Raw genomic sequence first — 13,854 nt, forward strand, 5'->3', positions numbered from 1 at the left:
ATGGAGAAATATACCGTGTTCATGGATTGGAAGAATTAATATAGTGAAAATGAGTATACTACCCAAAGCAATCTATAGATTCAATGCAATCCCTATCAAGCTACCAATGGTATTTTTCACAGAACTAGTACAAATCATCTCACAATTTGTATGGAAATATAAGAAACCTCGAATAGCCAAAGCAATCTTGAGGAAGAAGAATGGAACTGGAGGAATCAACCTGCCTGACTTCAGGCTCTACTACAAAGCCACAGTCATCAAGACAGTATGGTACTGGCACAAAGATAGAAATATAGATCAATGGAACAAAATAGAAAGCCCAGAGATAAACCCACGCACATATGGACACCTTATCTTCGACAAAGGAGGCAAGAATATACAATGGAGAAAAGACAATCTCTTTAACAAGTGGTGCTGGGAAAACTGGTCAACCACTTGTAAAAGAATGAAACTAGAACACTTCCTAACACCGTACACAAAAATAAACTCAAAATGGATTAAAGATCTAAACGTAAGACCAGAAACTATAAAACTCCTAGAGGAAAACATAGGCAAAACACTCTCCGACATAAATCACAGCAGGATCCTCCATGTCCCACCTCCCAGAATATTGGAAATAAAAGCAAAAATAAACAAATGGGACCTAATTAAAATTAAAAGCTTTTGCACAACAAAGGAAACTATAAACAAGGTGAAAAGACAGCCTTCAGAATGGGAGAAAATAATAGCAAATGAAGCAACAAACAATTAATCTCAAAAATATACAAGCAACTTCTGCAGCTGAATTCCAGAAAAATAAACGACCCAATCAAAAAATGGGCCAAAGAACTAAACAGACATTTCTCCAAAGAAGACATACAGATGGCTAAGAAACACATGAAAAGATGCTCAACATCACTCATTATTAGAGAAATGCAAATCAAAACCACAATGAGGTATCATTTCACACCAGTCAGAATGGCTGCTATCCAAAAGTCTACAAGCAATAAATGCTGGAGAGGGTGTGGAGAAAAGGGAACCCTCTTACACTGTTGGTGGGAATGCAAACTAGTACAGCCACTATGGAGAACAGTGTGGAGATTCCTTAAAAAACTGGGAATAGAACTGCCATATGACCCAGCAATCCCACTGCTGGGCATATACACCGAGGAAACCAGAATTGAAAGAGACGCGTGTACCCCAATGTTCATCGCAGCACTGTTTACAATAGCCAGGACATGGAAGCAACCTAGATGTCCATCAGCAGACGAATGGATAAGGAAGCTGTGGTACATATACACAATGGAATATCACTCAGCCATTAAAAAAATACATTTGAATCGGTTCTACTGAGATGGATGAAACTGGAGCCCATTATACAGAGTGAAGTAAGCCAGAAAGAAAAACAACAATACAGTATACTAATGCATATATATGGAATTTGAAAGATGGTAACGATAACCCTATATGCGAGACAGAATAAGAGACACAGATGCATGGAACAATTTTATGGACTCTGAGGGAGAAGGTGAGGGTGGGACGTTCTGGGAGAATAGCATTGAAACATGTATATTATCATATGTGAAACAGAACACCATTCCATGTTCGATGCATGAGACAAGGGCTCAGGGCCGGGGCAATGGGATGACCCAGAGGGATGGGATGGGGAGGGAGGTGGGTGGGGGGTCCAGGAAGGGGAACACATGTAAACCCATGGCTGATTCATGTCAATGTATGGCAAAAACTATTACAATATTGTAAAGTAATTAGCCCCCAACTAAAATAAATAAATTTATAAAAAAAAAAAAAAGAATATAAAAAAAAAAAAAGGAGAAGAGAAGTGAAAGGCAAAGAAAAGGAAAGATATAGCCATTTGAATGCAGAGTTCCAAAGAATAGCAAGGAGAGATAAGAAAGTCTTCCTCACTGATCAGTGCAAAAAAACAGAGGAAAATAATAGAATGGGAAAGACTAGAGATCTCTTCAAGAAAATTAGAGATATCAAGGGAACATTTCATGCAAAGATGGGCTCAATAAAGGGCAGAAACAGTATGGAAGCAGAGGATATTAAGAAGAGGTGGCAAGAATACACAGAAGAACTGTACCGAGGATAAATTTTTCATAAATCCTTAATAAACAAATGGCTGATTTTTGAGCAGGACAGCTAAACTTTACCCTTTGACGGGTGGCATTTCAATTCACTCACAGTTAAAATTAGGATAGAAACTACTTACTCTGAATTGTCTTCTATTTTCTGTCTGTAGACAGCTGCCAGACTTCCAATTTCCAAGGAGTAGCCTCCTGATCCTAAAAAGGAAAACAAAGTTATAACAAATACAGCAAGGGACTTATACACACCAGTTATATACAGCATGATTCATTATTCACAGCTCAAGGATTATAAGACTATCTCAAATCCATCCTGGTTTTGATTCAGAGAGAGACATGTCCAGAAGCTAGCTGTAAGTGGTGAATGTAGGTCTCACTAAAAATTATTAAGAAAACAAAACAAAGCAAGTATTGCTTTATAAATCTGATGAATTGCTGCGATGCATCAAACAGGTCAACCACGGCAAACCAAATAAACTTCAATCTTCAAGGCCAGAGAGAATCAATTTCAGGCCTAGGGCCATGTTTATACCCTGTGAAGTCACCATCTCACGCAGAGCCTACAGTCAGCTCACTTTAAAACGTCAGTGCATAGGTAAGGCTACAATTACATGGTGACTGATCGAGTCCGTGGATTAAGTAAAGGCAGATACCTTGCTTTTGTCTGTAAGGGCTGCTGGGTTCTGAATTTACTTTCCTCTGTACCCTCTCAGAAGCCTGCTCTGAGTTGAAAGAGCCATGTCGAGCAAGCTTCCGTTTCGCACAGAATTGAACGTGGCCGTTTATTTCTTTTTTAAATTCTGATAGGACAGGTGTAGAAACATCCACGAGATCTTCATCTAAATAAAAGAGAGAACTGGTAGTGTGGTTACACAGCTATAATTCAGGATAATTTCAGCCTTTTTAGGATATGGCTTTGAGAAGCTCTCATTGTAATGGAGCTATACCTATAAATTAAAAACGAAGACAAAGGAATTTCATGAGCCTTGTCTCAAAACCCAATTTCTTTCAGTGTACTAATCTTTTTAAAAAGTTAGTCAGTGACTTTAAAGACTGAATCCATATATATTCTAAAATTATCTAAACTGCAACAAAAGTAGAGCAGGATGTTCTATAACCAAAATTAGAATGGACCTGACATTTCAGATGCTTTTCTTTGGGTAGAGATATCAAAGGAAAACCCAATTGTACTCAGCCCAACATGAATATTTAGAGATTTTAACATTAATTGAGATCAGCCTCTTATGCCACAATCCCAGGGCAATGAGTATAAGAATCTCTATTTCCTATTATTATGTCTTATTATTTCTTTCTTATGCAGCAGGAAGCTCAGTTACTAAGTGACCAAAGGCAGAAGGTCAGCAGATACCTCATGGTTGAAATGCTGCAGAACAGTGAGGGTAATAGAAGACTGTGCCTGGAGGCCAATTTTATGCTTAAATAAGCCTGTGTGAAAGCAGGACAGAAATCTCTATATAGAATCAGGTCTGTATTCTATAAAGAAGCACCTACCATTGTTCAGATAGTCATTCCTACCCTGCTCATCTGTGCAATTTTTTAAGTTCAAAGGATGCACATTTTAATTATAAGACTGATTTAATAAACTGAAAGGCCTAGCTAGACTTACGTACACAAATATTGAAAAAGAAAACCACCTACGGTTTTCTTTTTCTTATAATAAAAACCTAACAAATTCTCTCTTTAGAAAATCAGAAGTTATAGAAAGAGAAGAGAAGTTATAGAAAGAAAGAAGAAAGTGGGTCAAGACAGTATATTATTTACCCTCCTTCCTGAAAGAAATAAAATACTGAACTAAGTATATAAAACAATGGTTCTCAAGATACTGGACACTAGGACATGGAGAACAGTGATCCACTAGAGACAGGAATTGAAAAGAGTTGTAAGCTCTGATTAGCCCAGCTTACTGCCTGGATAACACTTCCAGGTTAGGGGGTAGAGAAAGAGCTCTAGGCAGAGCCTTGGAAGTTTCCTTAAATTGGGGATGGAGCTGGGAGACCTGGAAAGTCAAGGCAGCTAGCGTTTGTGAGGCAGGATACTGAAGAGCACAGCCATACAGAAAGAATGCTGGAGGTCTGCAGAGGGTCCCCCTTGAGTAGAGTTGTCCTTCAGTAGTCACAGGAGATTGGTTTCAAGTCCCCACATGGATAGTTGAGTATCTTACCTAAGATGCTCAAGACTCCTATATAAAATGGCATAGATTAAATCCTGTGTAGATACTGGAGTAAACTTTTGTAGGCACTATACACTAAATCATCTCTAGATTACTATAGTACTTAATACAATGTAAATGCTATCTCACTAGTTGCCAGTGTACAGTGAATTTTGAGTTTTGATTTCTGGAACTTTCTGTATTTTTAAAAAAATACTTTTGATCCATTGTTGGTTGACTCTACAGATGTGGAACCTGCAGTCAAAGGGCTGACTGTATTCAGTGGGTACTCATGCATGAGTGGAAACTACCCAAGGCCAAGGAGAGAGCCCTCAAAAGGAGTAGACAGAACAGTGTCTGCACTCAACAGGGCTGAGGATAGTGCTGACTGCCAATAGTCACAGTGGGAAAAAAATCTCATACTTCATGCTCTTTGGTTAGAATGCTAAAGAGGGTGCTGCCTCAGTAGTGGGGACAGTATACTCAAGACTAATTGTTGATAGGGTAGGTTCTGCCTAACAAAGCCTAAAAGCAAGAGCTGAAAGGATAACTGTTTCCAAGTAACTTTGCCGTAGCAGAGAACACAGTGGGAAAAAAATCTCATACTTCATGCACTTTGGTTAGAATGCTAAAGAGGGTGCTGCCTCAGTAGTGGGGACAGTATACTCAAGACTAATTGTTGATAGGGTAGGTTCTGCCTAACAAAGCCTAAAAGCAAGAGCTGAAAGGATAACTGTTTCCAAGTAACTTTGCCGTAGCAGAGAACAAAGCTCAAGAACATTTTTAGGAAGAGAGAATTATTTAGCACATAACAATTTATAATTTTTAGTGTACATATAACGGCATACAATTGGGCTTCCCAGGTGGCTCTAGGGTAAAGTACCAACCTGCCAATGCAGGAGACGTAAAAGATGCGTGTTCTATCCTGGGGTTGGGAAGATCCCTTGGAGGAGGGCATGTATTCTTGCCTAGAGAATCCAATGGACAGAGGAGCCTAGCTGGTGCAGTCCATAGAGTTGCAAAGAGTTGGACACGACTGAAGCAACTTAGCACACATGCATGGCATACAGTTAAAAATTACATTATACACAAAGAAGCAGGGAAACATAAGCCACAATGAGCAGAAAAATTAGTTGAAATGGACCTCAAAGTGACATAGATGATAGAATTAGTAGACAAGCACATTAAAATAGATATTATAATTGTATTCCATAAATTCAAGAAATTGAACTTGTTAAGAAGAGACATCAAACCTATAAAGGCCCAGGATTCCCTGGTGGTCCAGTGGTTAAAATTCCACCTTGCAATGCAAGGGACACTGGTTAGAGCCCTGGTCTGGGAAGATCCCACATGCCACAGTGCAACCAAGCCCATGTGCCACAACTACTGAGCCTGCGTACCCTAGAGCCCATGTTCTGCAACAAGAAGCCATTGCAATGAGAAGCCTGTAGACTGCAATGAAGACCCAGCACAGCCACAAAATAAAATATCTTAAAAAACTTACAAAGGCCCAAGTCACACTTCTAGCAATTAAAACTACAATGTTGAAGATGGAAAAACACAGTGGGTGAAATGCATGGCGGTTTAGAAAAAAATTCATGCATGCAGAAAAAAAATTGTGAACTTAAAGAAAGCAATAAACACTATCCAAAGTGACAGAAAAGAGACAAAGAAATGAACAAAACATCAATGAATTGTAGGACCACTTCAAACAGCCAAACATGAGTATAACTAGAGTTGCCAAAGGACAGAAGGGGAAAGAATAAATAATGACAAAAAATTTACCAAACCTGATGAAAATTTGAAATCCATAGATCCAAGAAGCTCAACAAATTAAAGAGACACTGAGAAAACTGTAACAATGCACACATATCAAATTGTTTAAAACCAGTCATAAAGAAAATATTAAAAGAAACCAAGAAAAAAGAAGGCACATTACATGTGGAAGAACAGGATGATGGTAGATTTCTTGTCAGAAACAATGCAAGCTGGAAGACAGTGGAACCAGTTCTTTAAAGTACCAAAAGGAAAAATACCTCCAACCTAGAATCCTTACCCAAGGAAAATATTTTTCAAAAACATAGGTGAAATAAAGATGTTCTCAGACATACAACTGGAAGATTTCACCACTGGCTGACCTGCACTCTAAGAAATGTTAAAGAAAGCCCATTAAACAGGAGACAAATGATACCAGATGGTTGGATTGAACACCACAGGGGGGAAACACGAAGTAAAACAACAATGATGCCACTACACACCTATTGGAACAGCTAAAACTAAGGCTGACCTAGAACTCTCATATACCACTGGTGGGAATGTAAAATGTTACAGCGACTTCGGAAAACAGTTTGGAAGTTTCTCAAAAACTAAAACATCCACCTATCGTGTGATGCACCTATTCCACTCCTAGATATTAATCAAGAGAAATGAAAGCATATTTCCATATAAAGACATGTACATGAATACCCACTGCAGCTTTGTTTGTTGTTGTTCAGTCACTCAGTCATGTCTGCCTCTTTGCCACCCACGAACTGCAGCACGCCAGGCTTCCCTGTCCTTGATTATCTCCTGGAATTGCTCAAATTCATGTCCACTGAGTCACTGATGCCATCCAACCATCTCATCCTCTGTCACCCTCTTCTCCTCCTACCCTCCATCTTTCTCAGCATCAGGGTCTTTTCCAAAGAGTCAGCTCTGTTTGTAATAGCTCTAAATTGAAAATAATTCAAAAGTCCACTATTAAGTGCATGAATAAAGAACAGTATATCCATACAATGAATACTCCTCAGCAATAGAAAGGAATACACCGTCGATATACACTACCACACAATTAATCTCAAAATAATTATGCTGAATGAAAGAAGTCTGATAAAAAGAGTATTCACACTACAGCCAATTGTCATTATTTGTGGTAAAGTTCTATAAAGTCACTGTGAACACTGAATTAGTCAATACTGAACCATCACTCTCAAAGGAAATATAGGGTTAGTTTTCTGCAAGTCTCCAGTCAAAACATTTTTATAAACTGATCAGTACATAACCCTGTTTCATGGGTCTGTTTAAGACACATTTAGTACAACTTGTTGATCCAGTAGCACTGCACTCAGTCAAAATCACTGGAACTCATGCCGGAACTAAGTTCCTCTAATGTGTATTTTCTCTGTAAGACATATCACAGCCTTCGTGCACTTAGAAACACTAGACAGCATTTCAGTATGACACTTGGGAACAATTTTAAACGGCAAGATCACCAACACAAACCACAAAAACATGAAAACACGGCACTAAAATGACCATGAAAAGGATGCTTGTTTACAGTATGAGTCAAAAGAAACAAGTGTGGGAAACAAGAAGGCAGAGGGTTGCCTTGTTCTGGCCTCAGCTGGGAACACATGCAATGGCAAATAAAATCTTTTGCTACTGCAATCTGTGAATGAGTCAGAAAATGCTGTGGGTATTGATTCTGGAGTTTCAAATAAATTTTAGTGAGCTGGTAAATTCGCAAATACGGAATCTGCCAATAATAAGCACTGACTGTGTATGATTCACTTATTAAAAATTTTAGAAGATACAAACACGTCTCAAGTGAAGGAAAGCAGATCTCTGGTTGCTGGGAGTGGGGAAAGGGAGGGAGGTATTCAAAGGAACAGAAAGAGGCTTTGGAGGGTGATGGGTTAACTGCCTTGGTTGCAGTGATTATTTCACTGATGCATACAACGCACAACTTATCAAATTGTAACTTTAACCACTGTGCTGTTTATTGAATGTCATGATACCTCAATAAAGCTGTTAAAAGGAAGGAAAGGTCCTGATTGTGGGAAAGGAAAAGAGTAAAGAGGTGAATTGCTAACTGAGGAGCGAAGGGGAGTGAATTAAGAAATCAAAGGCAACTTGATGTTCCAAATTCAATTGTTGGGTTCGTGACAATGGTGCTGTCAGTAACAGAAATAGGGAATACAGAAGGAGGACCAGGTTTCTAAAGGATAGAGGAAGCAAGTTCAGTTTGAGGTTCCTGACCTGGTGCCAACTCTTCTCTCCCATGACAGACCAGAGCGCTCCCAGGTGCTGGCCCACTGGTTATATAAATCCACAAACTCCTTGCCTTCTCAACACCAGCTCATTTCTCTGGCTATCTTATTTTCCTCAGTGACACCACCAACTTTGAATCTCTCCTCCCTTTCAATCTCTTTATCTAAAGACCGCTTGTCACTTCTGCCCACTAGCACAGATTTCTTGGCTTAACTTTTGAGGCCTTCCAAAATGTGGTCCCAAATGATCGCATTTTACTTCTCATTATTCCTATCGTAGGTCCTCCACTTAAGTCAGGATGCCTGAGTTCTCTGACACAAGCTAGATATGTTCTTAGGTATCTATTCCTTCAACTGGAAAAAAAAAAGCTCTCCATCCCTCCAAAACCTAACAGTCCATCAGAACTTAACCCATATCATCTCTGAATTCCTACAGAGCCAGTACTATCATATGCAGTGCTTAAGAATTCTCTGATTTTCAGAGGTATATTAATTATACACCTTCAGTAGAAGCTCATTAACCAACTGAAGTAGATAAGGCACTGGTCTGGATGCTACGGTTTAATCAAAGGCGAATAAAAACTGTGTTTGCCTCAAATGTGTACAGCAGGGACAATACCATGATATTATCCCCAGGTATAATGGCAAGATATTAAATTTCAGTCATTCGGATGAGACACTTCTTGCTCTGGGTGATTGGGGAAAACCACGCAAGAGCTAACATTTGAGCCAGATTGAAGGCTGAGTAGAATATTTTATGTTGAAATGGGGAAGAGAGCTTCACTGGTGAAAACCCAAGGGTAAGCCAAAAAACAGGAGTAGAAAGTGGCAAAGCTGTACATTTCATACTGGCAGGGACTGTATCATAAATGTCTCTCAGTTTTCCTTGGCGTTACTAAAGGCAATCCTCAGAGATATTGTGGGTTTGGTTCTAGGCCACTGCAATAAAACGAGTCACATGAATTTTTTTGTTTTCCAGTGCATATAAAAGCTAGGTATATTATATTGTGCAATAGCATCATATCTAAATAATGTACACACTTAAGTTAAAAAACACATTATTGCTAAAAAATACTAAGCATCACCTGATAACATACAGTTGCTACAAATGTTCAATTTGTAAAAAATGCATTACCTGCTCAGTGCAATAAAATGAACTTTGCCTGCATAGTTCACATGCAGTAAGTACTTGCTGAATTAATTATACTTGGTTGTAAGTGGCTTCATCTAGTTTCTAAGTGAATAAATAATGTGTTACAAAGTGAGGTAGAGAGCTATATCTTTTATAAGCCTGGGTTAAGTGCAGGAATTTATACTACTAAGACTAAAATTGGAAGGGCAATTTAAAAATAACTGTAATGGCTTTTTTCCAGGCAGTATAGCTATACATAAGTAGCTGGTGCAGAAAGATCCAGTCCCCAGTTGCACAAATACTACCTATAAAATAAGTAGAAGATAATACCCTCTTTTGCTCTAATTTAGTAAAATTATGACATTTGTGACCTTTTAAATAAATTACAGAAAAGGTGTTCATTACATCCATACTATGTTTAGGTGTCCTCTTACCACTTATGAGTTTTGTGACAGTAACTGATATACATTATCTGGAATTTCAAAGAAAACCAATGTTTTATTCTGCTAATGCAGAAACAACCAGAGTTCGTTCATAAGAAGGGTCATTTTTAAAATTAAAAAAAAAACTTGTTAAAATGAAGCATTATTTTTAATCCTCAGGCCCAAACTTCCAGGAACTTTGGAATGAAATTTAAAAAAGCCAACGAGCTGTAATTTAATAGTTTCAGAAACTGCCAGGTTCTAAGCTCTCTGCGTGTGAGCCGCCAGCATAACCATGTGTAGACTAAGGCTCCCTGTTCCCAGACTGATAGCACGAGTCTAATTCTGAATGTGACGAGGGTGATGGGAGATGAAGGTGAAGATCAGTCTCCCCGTGTGGTAGGTGTACGCTTTGAAAAAGCAACTGGGGATTATACATAAGATGGTCCCGAGCAAAACCACGCCTTACCAGTGGAACTGAAATCCACAGGGCCGATCCACTTGAAGGCAGGTTTCCGGCCTCGATCTTCTGTGACATGCACTTTCTTTATCAGCGCCAAGCTGGTCAGCACATTGGCTATGTCATAGAGGCGTCGTACCTTTGCTTGAAGACATAAAAAACAGTTGTGGTCACACCATACCTTGGTCTGGGATATCATTACCTTTTAGTTTATGTGATGGGTCACTTTCTCAGCCACCAAAGAAGCCTCCAGCAGAGAGCAGCAGGGTAGCATGAGAGGCCAGTGGCTCCCACGTGAAATCACTCAGGATTTAAGTGTTTGATCACACCACTCAGCGAAGGTCAGCGTGTCCTTCTGCTTTCACAGCTTCACACTTCGTACCAGAGACACCTGGTGACAAGCTGGGATCACTGTGATTGCAAAAACACCAAGGGAGGCAAACGGGCTGTAATTAAAGGCTTTAGGAAATGTCATTCTGATCCATGGCTTGTCAGAAGCTTGCCTGAGTTTCTCCCTGCAGGAGACGGTGGCACCCGCTCTCCCAGGCAGCTGGGCTATGACAGTGACAGGGGTTCCTTGGAGCTTCCAGCGAGGCTGCACTGCCAGGCCCATAGACTGTCCAGGGCTCGAGGTCACGAGGTACCACTGTGCTGAAGTCAGTCGGCACCTCACCTCTAAGCCTGGTGGACCAGTGGGGGAGGCTGGGCGGGCATTCCCTGAGTCTGGGAGGTTCAGGGAGAGACATCTGAAGATACATGCATTGGAGGAGAAATACAGAGGGGCGGGCGGTAACACGTTAGATGGGCAGGACGATGCCCGCAAAGGAAGCTCTATCCAAGAAGTCAACTTGCAGGGAGAAAATCCGCTTGAACTCAGGGCTAGGACAAGCAAAGGGCTCTGATTATCGGCCTGAAACATCAAGCTTTCACCCCAGATGCAAAATTCTTCCCAATCCTGATAGAATTGGATTTTATCTAGTCATTTCTCCTACAGGGTGGCTGTACTTCCAGCTGGAAACAAACAAAAGCTAGAGAATGCTGAATTCAGGGTTTCCAGGGCTTGAATGAGCTACCAGCAGCCAGGGCCTTTGGCTCAGGACCCAGGCTTGACGGAAAAGGAAAATGTTCTGGGTGTGAAACTCGAAACACTCTCGTGTCCAGCGTCCACGTCCCCCCCCGCCCCCCTCGCGTGCTGTTCTTCTGGTTCTTACCTGTAGACAACTTTCATGTCCACCCATCAGAAGAGTATGCGGGGGGTGAGGAAAAAAGGGAAAGAAAACTCAGACATTCCATCTTGGATGCAGCGATACTAAAGAGAAACTCAAAGCCTCTCACACCCTCCCTGACCTGCATCTGTGGGATGCCATTCTGCCTCCAGCATCCACTCTGTGGAGGAAAAGGCATCAGGCAGAACTTTCACAGGAATTCTAGTATGTGATCAGCTTACCTCTCACAGCACCAAGAAGCTTAAAGAAGGCAAGGAGTGCACATCTCAACAAAATAATTTGTTAAAAAATCTCCAAGGCTGCAAACATCAACATGTGAAACCCCACCCTTTCTGTGCTGATAACTGGATTTAAGTGAAGATGCTTACTTTTAAATTTACTATGGTCTGGCGTATCTTGGCTTTCTTCTATCAGTATTTTGGCAGCCACATCAAGGGTAACAATCTTGGTTTTGGAGACCAGGAACAGCATGACAAACTTCTGGCTCATAATTCTCAGAGACTTGTCTTTCCGACTGTTTGCAGATGCTACCAAGAGAATGAAACAAAAGCATCAAAACATATAATCTACCACAAGAAAGATCGTATTTGTAGTTTGCCAGACCTACCTAAATCTATCAACAGATGGAAAGATCACTTTTGATTACTACTTGGTCACACATCACAAAAAGATGGTTCACAAAGAAGTAAGATTTTTTTTGGGGGGTCCTAAAATTATTCTATAGTTGGTATAAAATCTGAAATGCTTTATACTCATACTCCACTGAATAGAATCTATGAATCAATTTTGGAAAAGATTAAAGTAGAAGGGTGAAAGGATAGAGTGGGGATCAGGAACTGTTTTCAGAACATCAACTTTTCCCTCAAAGGCAAGGACTCCACTTGTATTTCTCTGAGCCCACAAGAGCTAGAATACACCATCTGCAGAGGAGGCGCCCACCTCTTCCGCTGCATTTTGGAAATAAGTAAAGAAATAAACAATAAGTAAAGAAATAAACAATAAGTAAGCAAGAGACACTGCTTAGATGTGTGTTGCCATAGATGACAGGCAAATCATCCCCGACAGATGGCTGTCTCCTCTGGTTACTCGGATAAAGACTGGTTCATGGGGTGAAATTAAAGGCATGAGGATGTAAATGGAATGACAGCCAGGCCCATCCTTCCTTATCTATTTCTTATATTTGCAAGTGAAACATAAGGAATATTTGTACTTTATCTTCTTAGCAAGGAGGATTAGGATGAGAATAAAGATCAAAGAGGGACAGCATACATAGGAGCTACAAGGGGGAAGAACAATGTAATACAATGTAAGTAAAAAAAAATTCAGTATCAAATGAAAGGTTGTCTGTCTTCCTAATCAGCATTTTCTGCAAATCGGGTTCCTTTCTAACTCATCCACTCCAATATATAATTTTGAACAAATAGAATCTTGAAGAGAGAAATTCTTTCCAAGTAAATTTTCCTTAAAGGCTCACAAACAGAAAGCAGCATGGGACTGTCAGTCTGAAACTGGAACACCATTCACCACCTATGATCCAAACACACCAGATACCAAGTGAAACTGCCACTAGACAAGTTTTCTGTGAGGCCAAGTGGGCAGCCCAGTTGGGAAGCCATCTGTCTGCCCGTCTTCATGAGAGAGACTGAGAGGCCACATCCCTCCAGGGTGGCCCATCTGGCCCTTCCCATCTTCAGAAGAGACCATTGCCCTCTCCCTGCCATGACCGGTGTGGGCCCAGGGGACTCACAGGAGGGATAGTCTGGTTCAGAGAAATTCAGTAACTGTGGATCTTGGGAATCGGGACAGCCATCTCTTCTGCGTTCTCCAAATTTATAATCTATCAGGTCGAGCTCTTTCTGCTGGAGGTGTGCCATCTGCTCCTCATATTTCTGCTCTTCTCCTAATCTCTGGAGGTTCCTCAGGGTTTTCGGCAGGCTGTGCCTACCATGCCAGACGTACTGATTCTTGGCCACCCGGCTGACCAGATGCAGCGACTCCAGCACGTTTACAATGTCATAGATGCGTCTCCTTTCAACGCCTGTTTGAAAAATAGAAGCCAACCATTGTCATGCTGAAGAACATTTTTCTAATTTTTTTTTTTTTTTGGCAGCACTGCATGGCATGCTGAACTTCCCCGATCTGGGATCAAACCTGGGCCCCCTGCAGTGGAAGTGCAGAATCTTAACCACTGGACCACCAGAGAAGCCCTGAAGAACATTTATGAGTATAAATTCCTTGAAGGCTTGGGCCTTGTCTGTGAACTATTTTGTGTGATGCTTTGCCCAACAAATATAATTGCTCAACAAATTCATCCTATGAGAATGCAAGC

General features: G+C 40.6%; 1 protein-coding gene across 13 annotated transcripts in view; it reads right to left on the bottom strand.

Moving 5' to 3' along the window:
* E2F7 (E2F transcription factor 7) overlaps positions 1 to 13,854 on the bottom strand; it is a 48,455-nt gene that overhangs the window by 19,908 nt on the left and 14,693 nt on the right. For all 13 annotated transcript variants that reach the window (XM_081483932.1, XM_081483938.1, XM_081483931.1 and 10 more), the window contains 5 exons: positions 13,273 to 13,563; positions 11,894 to 12,052; positions 10,309 to 10,443; positions 2,741 to 2,926; positions 2,213 to 2,285 (listed from right to left, as the gene is read on the bottom strand). In XM_081483932.1, the coding sequence (XP_081340058.1) occupies positions 2,213 to 2,285; positions 2,741 to 2,926; positions 10,309 to 10,443; positions 11,894 to 12,052; positions 13,273 to 13,563 (844 nt within the window). The remainder of the gene's footprint in view (positions 1 to 2,212; positions 2,286 to 2,740; positions 2,927 to 10,308; positions 10,444 to 11,893; positions 12,053 to 13,272; positions 13,564 to 13,854) is intronic.

This window comes from Giraffa tippelskirchi, chromosome 4, assembly GCF_054371585.1.
Source record: "Giraffa tippelskirchi isolate mGirTip1 chromosome 4, T2T-mGirTip1v1.2.pri, whole genome shotgun sequence".
Lineage (NCBI taxonomy): Eukaryota > Metazoa > Chordata > Mammalia > Artiodactyla > Giraffidae > Giraffa > Giraffa tippelskirchi.